The sequence below is a fragment of the Magnolia sinica genome, chromosome 3 (genome assembly GCF_029962835.1).
Source record: "Magnolia sinica isolate HGM2019 chromosome 3, MsV1, whole genome shotgun sequence".
NCBI lineage: Eukaryota > Viridiplantae > Streptophyta > Magnoliopsida > Magnoliales > Magnoliaceae > Magnolia > Magnolia sinica.
Window position 1 is genome coordinate 19,033,070 of NC_080575.1, and position 16,207 is coordinate 19,049,276.

General features: G+C 37.7%; 1 protein-coding gene across 1 annotated transcript in view; it reads left to right on the forward strand.

Moving 5' to 3' along the window:
* Positions 1–549: 549 nt before the first annotated feature.
* LOC131238823 (uncharacterized) overlaps positions 550–16,207 on the forward strand; it is a 29,884-nt gene continuing 14,226 nt past the window's right edge. Inside the window, exon 1 of the mRNA XM_058236419.1 lies at positions 550–665. Within this exon, the coding sequence (XP_058092402.1) occupies positions 550–665 (116 nt within the window). The remainder of the gene's footprint in view (positions 666–16,207) is intronic.

Consider the following 16,207-nt stretch of genomic DNA (forward strand, 5'->3'; position numbering starts at 1 on the left):
TTCATCGAAAGCATATCGAGCATCATTAACACACAATGACTTCACCAGAGTGATATGATCATGCAAAATAATCTAAAATGCCAATGCGTTGAGAGATTAAAGATGGCATTTTTATAGATTATGAAGCTTTAAGAAGTAGAAACCTCATGTTTACCCCTAAAATGGAATTTTTTATGGATTAGACCTACAAGCCACTGAAATTTCTAATTTACACAAGAAAACAACTTCTTCACAGATTCCAGCTTTAAAAAGTTGAAATTTCATAACCATGAGTAAAAAACCCACCTTTTTTTTAACAGATCTTGTCAAACCCTAATCTCTACAAAGCAAAGAATGTGAAATTGCACATCTCTGTCTTGGAAAATATTGGATCCAAGGTTCAGACAGTCCAGATCAAGTACCATTTATTCCCATTAACAATATATAAGGGCCACAACTGGGTAAGCCATGGCAAACACAATCGTATTGTCATCTTGCCAAAGTAGCCAAGAATATCAACATTTTAAAATGAGTACCTAGTTAGAGAGGGAGAAGGAGAAGAGGTGAAGGATGGGGTTGCTGGCTGCACCAAATCTGAGTTGCAGCAAAGGCGAATTTTCACTGAGGATGTTTCAAGGGGTTGCACTGGTGGTGGAGACAATGCACAAAGATCGAGAAGTTGCTGGGTAACAAATGGGAGGGTTGGGATTTGCGAGAGAGGGAGAGGGAGCACAGTAGAGAGAGAGAGAGTTTTTTTAGGGTTTGGGTAAAGACGAAAGGTCCTGTAAGGGGCTCCATGGGCCTTATTTTAGGCATAACTAAAGATGGACAGTCCTGTTAAGGGCTACATGGTGCTCACCGTGATGGATGTGGTTCATCCACGCTGTTCATTCATTTTGACTATTAGAGTTAGGGCACAATCCTAAAATAGAGGCATATGGAGAAGCCCCAAGTGGACCACACCACTCCCGAGAATTTTTCAACGATAGGAACTTAATCTCCATTATTTCTTATGGTGTGGTCCACTTGAGCCTTCAATCTGCCTCCTTTTTTAAGCCCATGCCCTAAATTGAGTTGTCAAAATGGATGGACGACTTAGATAAAACACATACATTATGGTGGATCCCATATAGACCCTTATGGGACCATCAGTCTTTAGATAGGTCCTGGTAGGGTAATAACTATTAGCTACAGATTTAATCTGTAGTGAATTAGCTACGGTTTATATGTAGTCAATAACTCTCATAATCCGTAGCTTTTGCTAGTTGTTTTTGTAGTGAATTCTCCATTCATTATCCTTCTCCTAGACTCCAAGCCAAAGTGATTTATGACACCCTTCTTGTGATTAATCACTCTAATGAGCATTTGAAGCTCTATTATGAAGTTGTTCACTCTCACTCATATTTTTGAGATTAGACATAATCATATAGGTAAATTCATTTCTAAATTCTCTAAAATACCCATTTAGTTGAATCCCCACATAAAACCAACTATCCCATAGTTATAGGAGATTCAATTACCTTGGCATCTCAATAGGAATATTGTTTTCGATAGTTGATTCAAGAAAGCGGAAGGAAAACAACTTCAAGGATCAGGAGAGCATAAAAGAATCAAATTTAAGAAGTGAATTTACATCTCAAGCAAGGCGCATCAATGGGGCTCAATCTAAAAAGTATGGTTGTCAGTTTAAAGTCTGTATACTCTTTTTAGTGTAAGATTAAGTACAAAGTTTGTCACCCAACCATTAAGTCCTTGTGTAGGCATTCAATGGGAGTATAAGTGTGTTAAATCCTGTGTAAGCCTATAATGGGAGTATACATTTGTTAAGTCCTTATGTAAGCCTCCAACGAAAATGTATGTATATAAGTTTCCGTGGAAGCCTTTAACACCCCAACTTTTCAGGACCCGAGTACACGACCTGTTTCCCAAAAACTTGAGTGTTAACCCTAAAGGATGGTCCAATTAAAGTATATTTTTTTTATTCAACTATCAGAGTAAGAAGATGAGTGTAGAATGGACAAATCAACATAAAGGAAAATTTCATTTACATTTAAAATATACAAGAGCTGCCCATAATGACTTATACAAACCAATGTCCCCATTCTTACAATTACAAAATAAAATAATATTACATGTGAAATAAAGTAAATTACAACAAATTTGAGATATGAATTCTTGTAGCAACCCTTAGTAATTACAATCATGCATCCCTATCGAATATAGGTTGTTCCTCGTCAATATAAACATGAATTTCACCTGGGCCACCTGTGCAACCTGTACAGTTATATATTTGATGGATGAGTGACCAACTCGGTGTGAATTCTCCTCAAGATTACACACCGCCGTTATTAGGTAAGAAATAATATAAAACATCCAGACAACCAAAACATAGTAAATGCAGTCTTATTAGATGCATGGATACATAAATGCAATCATTGTCCCGAGTAAAATGTTAAGATTGACATTAGGGTCGTCACCCATGTAATCATCGACCCGGTTAAAACATCCAGACGATCTATGCCCCGGGTAAAACATTCAGACAGGCATTGGGCTCATTGCCCATGAAATGAATGTCCAATCATATAGTCAGCTAACAAACACTACGTGAAAAATGGAAAAAAAGGATAAATTTCGAGACGGTTCTGGACCGTCTCTAAAATTGCTTGGTTTAAAGATGCTTTAGAGACGGTCGTAAACCGTCTCTAAAATTTTAGACGGCCCCTGACCGTCCTTAATATTGTCTTAAAAATATGAACGTCCAAAAATCATTTAAGACGGTCGTTGACTGTCTTATATGCGGACATCTAAGACGGTCATTGGCCATCCGCATTAGAGATGGTCCTCGACCGTCTTATATGCAGTCATTTGAGACGGTCATTGGCCGTCTGCATTAGAGACAGTCATTGGCCATCTTTTACTCGTAATCCGAGACTGTCAAAGACCATCTCTATTAGAGACGATCCTTAATCGTCTTATAGCCTTGTCAAAGACTATCTCTATTAGCGACGGTCCTAAAACGTCTCTATTAGAGACCATCAAAGACCGTCTCTATTAGAGACTGTCAAAGACCATCTCTATTAGAGACGGTCCTAAACCTTCTCTAATGCTCAGGTCAACATGCCTCCTTAAAAAAATTATGAATTTCGAAAAAAAATAGTTAAGAATCTTAGAAAAATAATTAACAATGTTTAAGAAAAATTTAAGTTTAAAAAAAAAACTGTAATTTTATAAAAATCTAGATTTTGTGAAAAAAATTAAGAACTTTGAATAATGTTGATAATTTAAAAAAAATCAATAAAAAAATAATATTTTGAAAAAGAAAATTTAAAAAATTAAACAAAATTGTGAAAAAATTGACAAATTGAATATATATATATATATATATATATATATATATATATATATATATATATATATATATATATATATATATTAAAAAAGAAAACTAGATTTTGCATTTTGCCAAGAAAATTTGAAAAGTTATATAACAAAAGTGAGATTTAAAAAAATGATATTTTGAAAAACAAAATTTAAGAAATTAAACAAAATTGTGAAAAATTGTAAAAAAATATATATTTTAAAAAAGAAAACTAGATTTTTTATTTTGACAAGAAAAATTGAAAAGTTATATAACAAAAGTGAGATTTTGATGATGTGTTGTATATCCTTACCGCCCCTATGTTTCTTCAACCCATTTTTGTGCCGGGTATAAAAAATTGTGTAGATTTAAATCTTAAGTGGACCACACCACTAGAAAGAATGATAATATAGTACCTCGCCATTAAAAATTATAAAGAGCCCATCGTAAGGTTTTAGTAATGTTTATTTGCAATCCAACTTGTTGATAATGTAAAGAAGATCTAGATGAAGGTAAACTACAAAGATCATCCAAAACTTTTATAGCCTTCAAAAGGTTTTTAATAGTTATTCATCATTGTTTTGATTGGTATGGCCCACCTAAGATTATTGAGTTCATGTGATTTAAAATCACATCCTAAAATATGATGGAAAAATATATAGATGGTGTCGATATACATAAAATATATGAAGGTGGGCCCTACACGGTTAAAGTAACACCCGTGAAGGAGTTACCTAAATAGTGAAATGGTACTATAAGGTCACCTCATGGGAACTTCCCATGAGGTTAATCTGTGTGTGCCCCACCATGATGCGTGTAGAACATCTCAACACCATGCATTTGATGTGTCCCCTTTAAGTCCAAAAATCAGTCTTATACGAAACTCAGGTGGGCCATAGCATCTAAAACTATGTGAAGACATCCCTAAAATATATAAAAGCATTTGGTGGGGCCCACGTGAGTTTTGGATGTATATGAAACTTGGTCTGACTCCTCATCCAAGTGGGACACACATAATGAATGGGCTGGATCTATGAACCACATCTAGGTGGGCCCAATAAATGATTATGAATGTTTTAATGGGAGGGTAACCCTCTCAACTATAGTATGTGGTGTGGCCCACCCAATATTTTTCTCATGTGTATCATGATCGGGGCGAGTAATTAGTCAAATTAAGGGTAATGATCAGTAAAATAAAGTGAATGGACCAGACATGTAAAATGGGCCAAATATTCTGGTCAAAATTGTGACCCAACTTACTGACCTCGTGAAAACCTAAGAATTGATGTTAGTAAGTTTTGTGGGCCCCATCATGATGTGTGTCGAACATCAACACCGTGGATTTGATGTGTCCCCTTTAGGTTATGAGATATCTCTTTGTTTATATTTTTTTTTTATATCTTTTTGATATTATGAACATGTTGGATGTCAAATAAACATTACTGTGGGCCTAAGGAAGGTATCAATGGTGGAAATCATTATTCCACACTGTTTGGCGTGGCATGGTACACTTGAGTTTTGGATTTACCAAAAATTTGGGATCAACCCACACAGTTCATCCATTTTTCGAGATAATTTTAGAGAATTATCAAAAAAATGAATCATATCCAAAGATTAAATGGACCACACCACAAATAAGGGGAACGGATTGACTACTCCCTCTGACACCATCCAATAGCTAGTGGTTGGTGCTCTGTGAGCCCAACTATGGTGTATGTGTTTAATCCATGTTGTCTATCTATTTTTAAAGATCATCTTACGATATGAGACCAAAAATGAGATATATCCAAATCGAAAGTGGACCACATTCCAAGAAACAGCGTTGAATGAGCGTCAACCATTAAAAAACATTTTGGGGCCATAAAAGTTTTGGATCAAGCTGATTTTTGTTTTTCCCCTTCATCTGGCCATGTATAACTTAATCAACATATTGAATGTCAAATAAACAGTACAGTGGGCCTTCGGATGATTTTAATGATGGATATCCAATCACTATTGTTTTCATGTGGTGTGGTGCACCTGAGATATCGATTTATATACTTCTCAATTTTGAGATCAAATCATAAAATGATCTTTATATACCTCTCAATTTAGGACCACACCATATTTTGGATGAAGTTGATATTTGTTTTATTATTATTATTATTATTATTATTATTATTTTCCTTTTATGTCTGACCTAATTAACAGGTCGAATAAAAATAAATATTACAGTGGGCACTTGAGATTTATATACCTCTCATTTTTGGGCGCCCCACCATGATGTATGTATTTCATCCATTTTTACTGATAATTTAGGGCTTGATCCAAAAAATTAGAGGGATAGAAATCTCAGGTGGACCACACCACATGAAAACAATAATGATTAGATATCCACCATTAAATTCCTCCTAAGGCGCACTGTACTATTTATTTGACATCCAATCTGTTGATTAGGTCATACAGGCCTAGAGTAAGGGAAAAAACAAAAATCAGCTTGATCTAAAACTTCTATGGCCCCCAAAATGTTTTTAATGGTCGACACTCAATAGTGTTTTTTGATTATGTGGTCCACCTAAGATTTATTTCAGGCTTATTTTTTGGGATCATATAAAAAATGATGTTATGAAATATATGGACGGCGTGGATGAAAGAAATAGATCATGGTGGGGCCCATAAAGCGATACCAAGTCCAAAGTTCAAGTTAACATTTTCCATTTAATGTTTTTCATTGTGAGCCTTGCATTTTATGTAAAATGGTGTTGACTCATCCATTGCAATAGTGGCTAAGATATAGAGTTATCCAGACCATCGAAATAATCGGTCTAGTTGTAAATCGTAAATATTTATAACATTGTTTTATAAAACGATCTTAACCATTCGAAAAATGGTCCCATGCATGTACGACCGTTAATAGAGATGGTGTTAAAAATAATGGTAAACTCACAATATACGGATTTGAAATTTTTTTCATTAAAAGACGAAAACCATCCGATGCCCGCTCCTGTTTTCCAATTTTCCCTCTTTTCCTCATCTTCCATCGACGAGAAGCCCTCTCTCTCTCTCTCTCTGCTATGAAAAGCCATGGCAGTAGCAACAGCAACAACTGCAGTAAAAGCTTCTTTAGGATCTAGCGGTGGAGGAGGATCCACAGATTCCTACATCAGAACGTGATTAGCTTGACATCCAAATGTGAAATCAGATATGAAGGCATCCTCTACAACATCAACACCAATGAATCTAGATCGGTTTGCGGAACGGTACTCTCTCTCCCTCTCCATTTTTACTCCAGATTGGGGTTTTTTAGGGTCTGGAAGGGTTTTTGTAGGATTTTGGTATATAGGTTTTGATTTTTGTTGGATTTGGGGATATGGGTCTTGTTAAATCTAACGTGAGATTTGTTGGGTTTTTAGGATTTTTTTTTTCTCTTTTCATTTTATACGGGTTTTAAGTGTATTTTTCAATTTATATATATATATATATATATATATATATAATTTTTCTTTTCATTTTATACGGGATTTGTTGGACGCATTTATCTCATGCATGTCTTTAATTTTGCGCATGTCACTTTGTTGCTACCTTTTAGCTGCTTGACTATTGGCATTGTTGAATCTGTTGTTGTCAACTCTATATTTCCATGTGGAAAGCCATTTTGTTAGTTTTCTTAATAAATTGAGAGTTATATATTCAGGGTAGGTTGGGTTGGCATCCAGTGTATCCACATGGCAATCTTAAACCTAAACCTATAACCTAAACCTATAGCTTATAACCTAAACCTAAAACCTAATGTATTCCCAAATTCCTAAACCTAAACCCACACCTAATCCTAATCTCAACTCCCTAACCTAAACCTATACATATAACTTAAACCTATTCTCAAATCCCAAAACCTAGAACTATAATCTAAACCTTAACCAAAAACCTATAACCTAACCTAAACCTAAACCTATAACCTTAACCTAAACCTAAACCTATAACCTTAACCTTAACATTAACCTTAACCTAAACCTAAACCTATAACCTAAACCTATTCTCAAATCCCAAAACCTAAACCTAAACCTATAACCTAAACCTATTCTCAAATCCCTAAACCGAAACCCAAACCTATAACCTAAACTTATTCTCAAATCCCTAAACATAAACCTAAACCTTAATGTATTCTCAAATCCCTAAACATAAACGTACACATAATCATAATCTCAACTCCCTAACCTAAAACTAAACCTAAACTTGAAAACCAAAACCTAAACCCGATACCGAACCCGAACCCGATTTCCTAAACCTAAACCTTAACCTATTCTCAATTCCCTAAACCTATAGCTTATAACCTAAACCGAAACCTAAACCTATACCTTAACCTAAACCTAAACCTAAATCTATAACCTATAACCTAAACATAAACCTAAAATCTAAATGTATTCTCAAATCCCTAAACCAAAACCTACAACTAATCCTAATCTCAACTCCCTAACCTAAACCTAAACTTGAAAACCCAAACCTAAACCCAATCCCGAACCTGAACCTGATTTCCTAAACCTAAACCGTAATGTATTCTTAATTCCCTAAACCTATAGCTTATAAACTAAATCTTAACCTAAACTTAAACCTAAAACCTAATGTATTCTCAAATCCCTAAACCTAAACCTACACCAAATCCTAATCTCAACTCCCTAACCTAAAACCTAAACCTAAACTTGAAAACCCAAACCTAAACCCGAACCCGATTTCCTAAACCTAAACCTTAACCTATAACCTAACCTAAACCTATACTTATAACCCAAACCTATTCTCAAATCCCAAAACCTATAACTATAACCAAAACCTTAACCAAAAACCTATAACCTAACCTAAACCTAAACTTATAACCTTAACCTAAACCTAAACCTATAACCTTAACCTAAACATAAACCTATAACCTAAACCTATTCTCAAATCCCTAAACCTAAACCTATAACCTAAACCTATTCTCAAATCCCTAAACCTTAATCTATTCTCAAATCCCTAAACCTAAACCTAAACCTATACCTAATCCTAATCTCAACTCTCTAACCTAAACCTAAACCTAAACTTGAAAACCAAAACCTAAATTTGATCCCGAACCCGAACCCGATTTCCTAAACCTAAACCTTAACCTATTCTCAATTCCCTAAACCTATAGCTTATAACCCAAACCGAAACCTAAACCAACTCCTTAACCTACACCTAAACCTAAACATATAACCTATAACCTAAACATAAACCTAAAACCTAAATGTATTTTCAAATCCCTAAACCTAAACCTACACCTAATCCTAATCTCAACTCCCTAACCTAAACCTAAACCTAAACTTGAAAACCCAAACCTAAATCTGATCCCAAACCCGAACCCGAACCCGATTTCCTAAACCTAAACCTTAATGTATTCTCAATTCCCTAAACCTATAGCTTATAACCTAAACCTTAACCTAAACCTAAACCTAAACCTATAACCTATAACGTAAACCTAAACCTAAAACCTAATTTATTCTCAAATCACTAAACCTAAACCTACACCTAATCCTAATCTCAACTCCCTAACCTAAACCTAAACCTAAACTTGAAAACCCAAACCTAAACCCGATCCTGAACCTGAACCCGGTTTCCTAAACCTAAACCTTAACCTATAGCCTAACCTAAACTTATAACCACAAACCTATTCTTAAATCCCAAAACCTATAACTATAACCTAAACTTAACCAAAAACCTATAACCTAACCTAAACCTAAACCTATAACCTTAACCTAAACCTAAACCTATAACCATAACCTTAACATATAACCTTAACCTAAACCTAAACCTAAGCCTAAAACCTAAACCTATTCTCAAATCCCTAAACCTAAACCTAAACCTAAACCTAAACCTATAACCTAAACCTATTCTCAAATCCCTAAACCTAAACCTAAACTTTAATGTATTCTCAAATCCCTAAACCTAAACCTACACCTAATCCTAATCTCAACTCCCTAACCTGAACTTAAACTTAAACTTAAAAACCAAAACATAAACCCGATCCCGAGCCCGAACCCAATTTCCTAAACCTAAACCTTAACCTATTCTCAATTCCCTAAACCTATAACTTATAACCTAAACCTATACCTTAACCTAAACCTATAACCTATAACCTAAACCTAAACTTAAAACCTAAATGTATTCTCAGATCCCTAAACCTAAACCCACACCTAATCCTAATCTCAACTCCCTAACCTAAACCTAAACCTAAACTTGAAAACCCAAACCTAAACCCGATCTCGAACCCAAACCTAATTTCCTAAACCTAAACCTTAACCTATTCTCAATTCCCGAAACATATAGCTTATAACCTAAACCTATACATTAACCTAAACCTAAACCTAAACATAAACCTAAAACCTAAATGTATTCTCAAATCCCTAAACGTGAACCTACACCTAATCCTAATCTCAACTCCTTAACCTAAACCTAAACCTAAACTTGAAAACCTAAACCTAAACCCGATCATAAACCCAAACCCAATTTCCTAAACCTAAACCTTAACCTATTCTCAATTCCCTAAACCTTAACCTATAACCTAACCTAAACCTAAATCTATAACCTGCACTAATAACCTAAACCTAAACCTAAAACCTAAGTGTATCCTCAAATCCTTAAACCTAAACCTACACCTAATCATAATCTCAACTCTCTAACCTAAACCTAAATCTAAACTTGAACACCCAAACCTAAACCTGATCCCGAACCCGAACCCGATTTCCTAAACCTAAACATTAACCTATTCTCAATTCCCTAAACCTATATCTTATAACCTAAACCTAAACCTAAACCTAAACCTAAACCGTAACCTAAACCTAAACCTAAACCTATAACCTATAACCTTAACCTAAAACTAAACCTAAACCTGTAACCTATAACCTAAACCTAAACCTAAAAGCTAAATGTATTCTCAAATCCCTAAACCCAAACCTACACCTAATCTTAATCTCAACTCCCTAACCTAAACCTAAACCTAAACTTGAAAACCAAAACCTAAACCCGATCCCGAATCCAAACCCGATTTCCTTAACGTAAATCTTAACCTATTCTCAATTCCCTAAACCTATAGCTTATAACCTAAACCTAAACATAAACCTATACCTTAACCTAAACCTATAACCTATAACCTAAATATAAACCTAAAACCTAAATGTATTCTCAAATCCCTAAACCTAAACCTACACCTAATCTTAATCTCAACTCCCTAACTTAAACATAAACCTAAACTTGAAAACCGAAACCTAAACCCAATCCCAAACCCGAACTCGATTTCCTAAACCTAATCCTAATCTCAACTCTCTAACCTAAACCTAAACCTAAAACCTAAGTGTATTCTCAAATCCTTAAACATATACCTACACCGAATCCTAATCTCAACTCTCTAACCTAAACCTAAACCTAAACTTGAAAACCCAAACCCAAACCCGATCCCGAACCCGAACTTGATTTCCTAAACCTAAACATAAACCTATTCTCAATTCCTTAAACCAATATCTTATAACCTAAACCTAAACCAAAACCTTAACCTTAACCTAAAACTAAACCTAAACCTATAGCCTATAACCTTAACCTAAACCTAAAACTAAACCTGTAACCTATAACCTAAACCTAAACCTAAAACCTAAATGTATTCTCAAATCCTTAAAGCTAAACCTACACCTAATCCTAATCTCAACTCCCTAACTTAAACCTAAACTTAAACTTGAAAACCCAAACCTAAACCTGATCCTGAACCCGAACCCGATTTCCTAAACCTAAACCTTAACCTATTCTCAATTCCCTAAACCTATAGCTTATAACCTAAACCTAAGCCTAAACCTAAACCTTAACCAAAACCTAAACCTAAACCTAAACCTAAAACCTAAATGTATTCTCAAATCCCTAAACCTAAACCTACACCTAATCCTAATCTCAACTCCCTAACCTAAACCTAAACCTAAACTTGAAAACCAAAACCTAAACCCGATCCCGAACCCAAACTTGATTTCCTAAACCCAAACCTTAACCTATTCTCAATTCCCTAAACCTATAGGTTATAACCTAAACCTAAACCTAAACCTATAACCTATATCCTAAACCTAAACCTAAAACCTAATTGTATTCTCAAATCCCTAAACCTAAACCTACACTTATTCCTAATCTCAATTCCTTAGCCTAAACCTAAACTGTCGCGCCCCAGACTCGGTAATCGGATTCACAAGGAACCAGATGGCCGGTTCTGGCCGCAACAGCCTCCGTAGTACCCCATTCTCGGCTCCTGAAGCAGGTTCCGATCCTGGGATCCTACAAGGAGGATTTCCATAACAATATAACCATTTCCAATACGAGCATACCCAAGATCACAACAAGTAAATCTGAGAATAAAAAAGGCACTTATCACAAAATCCACTAAGAATTTGAACTTTTACAAGTTTACATGAGGTCCAAAAGGACATTCATAAGATAATAGAAGAAAGAAAGGAAGGATGCAATACTGGGTCCTCAAGCTCAGCTCTAATCCAAACTCTGCCACTGCGACACCTGCCTAGGATCTCCTGCACGCATCAATCGTACATAAGCTTATAGAAGCTTAGAGGGTGGTGTAAGTGTGTGATAATAGTGCACAGAAGAATAATAGGAGATACAGGAAGGAGACATGCTCAATGAGAATAACACTAGCCTTACCAAGGCTTATCATGAATATGATGCAATGAGTACTGGATGCCATACCAAGGCGATGCATGAAGGGCTTACATAGCCAATACTAATGCGATGCAAGTAATGCCAGTGCTCATAACCAAACCATATGTCAAGTATATTTCCAATCATAAGGAAATCACCGGGGTCCATTACACGGGGGCTTAGCCGCTTTATACACGCGCACAGCCAAACGAGCATAAGAGACCTCACTACCCACCCGTGGACAGCCAATTACCAACAAGGGTCGACAGCATCGGACCCATTTCACGAGTTGGTCAGACTACTAGCAATGCCCTCTTACATCAGGCGAGTAAGGCCACACCCCTATCCAACCGACTACACGACAGTGGGAGTCGCGGCCTAATGGTATAAGGCCCTCGTGCGCTCATATATTCCACCCGGTCACGGCGTTGGAGCAGATCCTTGGTACCATGGAAGTTTTGGAAATTTCACCCATGGGCATCCTATGCACCCGGTATGCTCAAGTAACATTTCCGGTGTCCAAACATGGCCATCCACGATGTATCTGTGGAGGCTACAACCCTGATGAAGCAAGGGTGATAATGCTCATATATTATGCAATGCCAGATGCATGAATCACACAATCAACTATGCATCAATTCCAAGCATCCAACATGCTCAAGAGGGAATATTACGTCCCTCAGGAAGACAGCATGCAATGCCCAATGGCACAATCATAACCACACACACAGTGTCATCCAAGCATACAATGATGCACATGGGTCATGAAGATGGGTCTAGGCGCATTATGCGGCGATATACAAAGTAAATTACATTCCTCCTATCCAAGAAGGAACCAAGACTAGGTACTTAGACAATATCCATAAGGAATCCCACCTCTAGTGGGGGCCCATTTACCTGGGGTAGCCCACAAGACTAAGCATACAACTACGGGTCTAAGTAATATAGAAATGAGCCTAGCAACTGTCTAAGATAAGTATCCAATCACTTTTAAATACAACCAGACCTAGAGGGGTCCATAATGGGGACATTTAACCACCATTCTCCAAAAAGGCATATCTACCATGAACTATATGGATAAAAGGCCCAAGGCCTACATTTAAGATAAAAATAAAAGTAATTACATACATATATTCCTCATAATAGGCCATAAAAAGATATAATACCACTTTTAACAACATGGCTCTAAGAGGGGAATTAAGGCCCAAGGCCCAATTCCCAATGGCCATAGAATCCATGCATTAAGTTGGACTTGGTGGGCAGCCCGCGTACACAATATACGGCCCAAAAATAGGTTTAAGTTTGGATGAAATGGGCCCCACTATATCAGCCCAATAATTAGTAATTTAAGTAGGCAACCGAGGGCCCAATACTATCCTTACCTCAGCCCACAAGTCCATCAAAATGGTGGAAGTCGGCCCAATGTATGGTTGGGCCAAGCTGGGATGTCCCTGCCCAATCTGGGCTCACTAGATGTCCCAAAATTCTGATCTTAAGATGGGGTCCTCATAAGATCACTAAAAGTGACCTAAAGAATGCCCTGATTAAGCCCAAGGATTATAAGAAAGCATAAGCATGTAACACGTACACAAGTTCTCAATATGGTGAGCCCCACAGCCAAATAAAGTTGTAACCATAAAATTGTACATTGAAGGCCATTTGATAAACTTTTGGCCCGTTTGACTTCCTGGGCCTGCTAAGGTCCAGAAATTAGTTGAGTATGTGGAAATAATCTCATGAAGGCCAACTATACTCACTGGGGAACCCCACCAGATGGAGAGTGTGTATATATCATGAAAAGACCAAGTAGGCCTACTACTGGATTGTGAGTCCAGCAGCAACCCAAGGCAGAGAGTGCTTCCACAATCGGGCGATCCAAGGCTTGGACGGCCTGGACCAAACATGCATTAAGGTAGGTTCTACATACATGCATATTGAGCCTTAAATAAATAGCCTAAGGTCTATGGTGGGCCTTTAACCACCCATAGAGAAACCTATGAGCTTACCTTAGGATCACCCAGGAGGACATCCAACCTCAACTGGTTTCCAAGAGGTAGCTCACCACTACCCATATAATGAAAGATCTAAGGCTTAAGCAATGTGTGGACTAGTAGGCCATACACCAAGCCCAACTCATAAGCCATATAGTGGGCCCTCAAGTAAGGTTTGGGCCCAACCACAAAGGTCATAATTCCACCTATTGCGGTGGGCTTCATGGGCAGCCTAGTAATTCGTTTACATGGGCAAGTTTCACATTTAACACAAGTGAGTTGGGCCTCACTTTTGGCCTAAGTACAGGGTCAGTTTAATGGGCAGCCATGGGCCCGACTTCTTGTGTATCATTGCCCCTAAGCCCATCACAATAGATAGGAGAGTATAGGCTCAAGATCAATGGGCCTATCCAAAAGAACTGAGTCCACAAGGCCTACTTGCTAACACAAACATGCATATACTATATCACATAATGGGCCCTAAAGAAATGGCCCAAAACAAAAGTCATCCAATTCACACATTATGGTGGGCTTGAGGGCAGCCCATAAACCCAAGAATACACATAGGCAAGGCCTATACTGACAGTGTGGGCCTTGCCACATCAGCCCAAAGACTTAACAAGGCCCTCCACAATATACATTTATATGGGCCCCACAAGTCAGCCCATAATTAAGCATTTCATGAGGGCATCACGGCTAATAAATACACACGGTCAGCCTGTAGACGGATCATTGGGTCCGTGAAGCAATAAGGTCAGGCCCTACACGATCTTGGGCTCAAGAAATAGGTTTCCAGCCCATTGGGCCTATAAACTACCAAAAATCTGGTTAAGGCTAACCCCCAACATCACCACAAAGGTGGGCCTTAAGAGGAACTAATTACGCCCAAAAATATCTAAGGAAATAAGGCAAAGAGTATGTGCAACACTCCCTTAAATCTGGCGGGCCACAACAGCTCCAAAACAATCAACTATGGAGCAAATTTGGGCCCCTTGTTGGAATTCCAGCCCACCCACTTCCTGGGCCTGCTGGAATCCAGAAATTTATTTAATTCAGATGGGTTACTGGCCCATGGTGACCCACACATATCACAGTGGGTCCCACTAGATGAGAGGGGAATACACAACACACATTAGAAGTGGGCCATGCCGCTGGAATACAGGCCCAGCAACAGCCCAAGGTAGGGGCGTCCCGTGATGGGTAGTCCTACGGGCCTGAGTATCTGGCCCAAAACTGACCCAAGTTTGCAAGCCACACCACGATCAGTACAGGGGCCCGATGGCCATGAAAATTTACAAGATGGTCCTCCCATAGGTGGACCACGAATCCTCAAAATTTTGTGATTTTTGGACGATCAGAAGTATTTTAATTAATTTAAATAAATCAGACCATCAAGAAAATCTGGTGAATCGGGACACCTGGACGTGGTGAGCCATTCCAGCACTTGTCACGGTGTACACAGGGCTCCATTGGCCCCAAAAATTTGTAGGTGAGTCCCACCATGGGTGGACCACCTCTCTGTAAATTTTCATGATTTTAGGATACTCAGAAGTATTTAAATTAATTTAAAGAATAAAATCTATCCAGGGTGAAATATTGCTGGAATATAACTGTCCTGAATTTGGGCCATCCAATGGGTGGGTTCTGGGCCTCCAAAATTCATGAAATTTGGACCCAAGGTCCCTCATCAAGCCTAAAACAAGTTGGCATCCAGAAATATGGCCCACCTTCTTAGAAATTATTTTTTTAATATTATTTTTATGGGACTATGCTGCTGGACTGCACAGCAGAAATTTCTGGCAGTCCAGTATGTTGGCCCCCCCTTTTGGATGCCCAAATAGGATTCCTTGGCCCTGAAATTTTTTGGATAGGTCCTAATATGGGTGGGACACCTCCCTACAAAATTTAGGATTTTTGGGATAGTAAAAATATTTTATTTAACTCATGCAATTTATGGACAGCAAGGTCCAGATTTTTATTTTCCTGCTGCAGCAATGCTGCTGTCCCTGACTTTAGCACCCCATTTGAGTGGGCCCAGGTCTATGTAAGTTTGGAAAAATACAAGGCCAACCTTCCTATACAAGTATACATTAAGGTGGGGTCCACAAAGGTGGCCCAGCATTTCAAAATCAGGCTGATATTTATGAGTTTCCAGCAAACAGTGTAGCTGGACAGTCCAGAAAAATCTGGACCGTCCACCCTCCTTGGC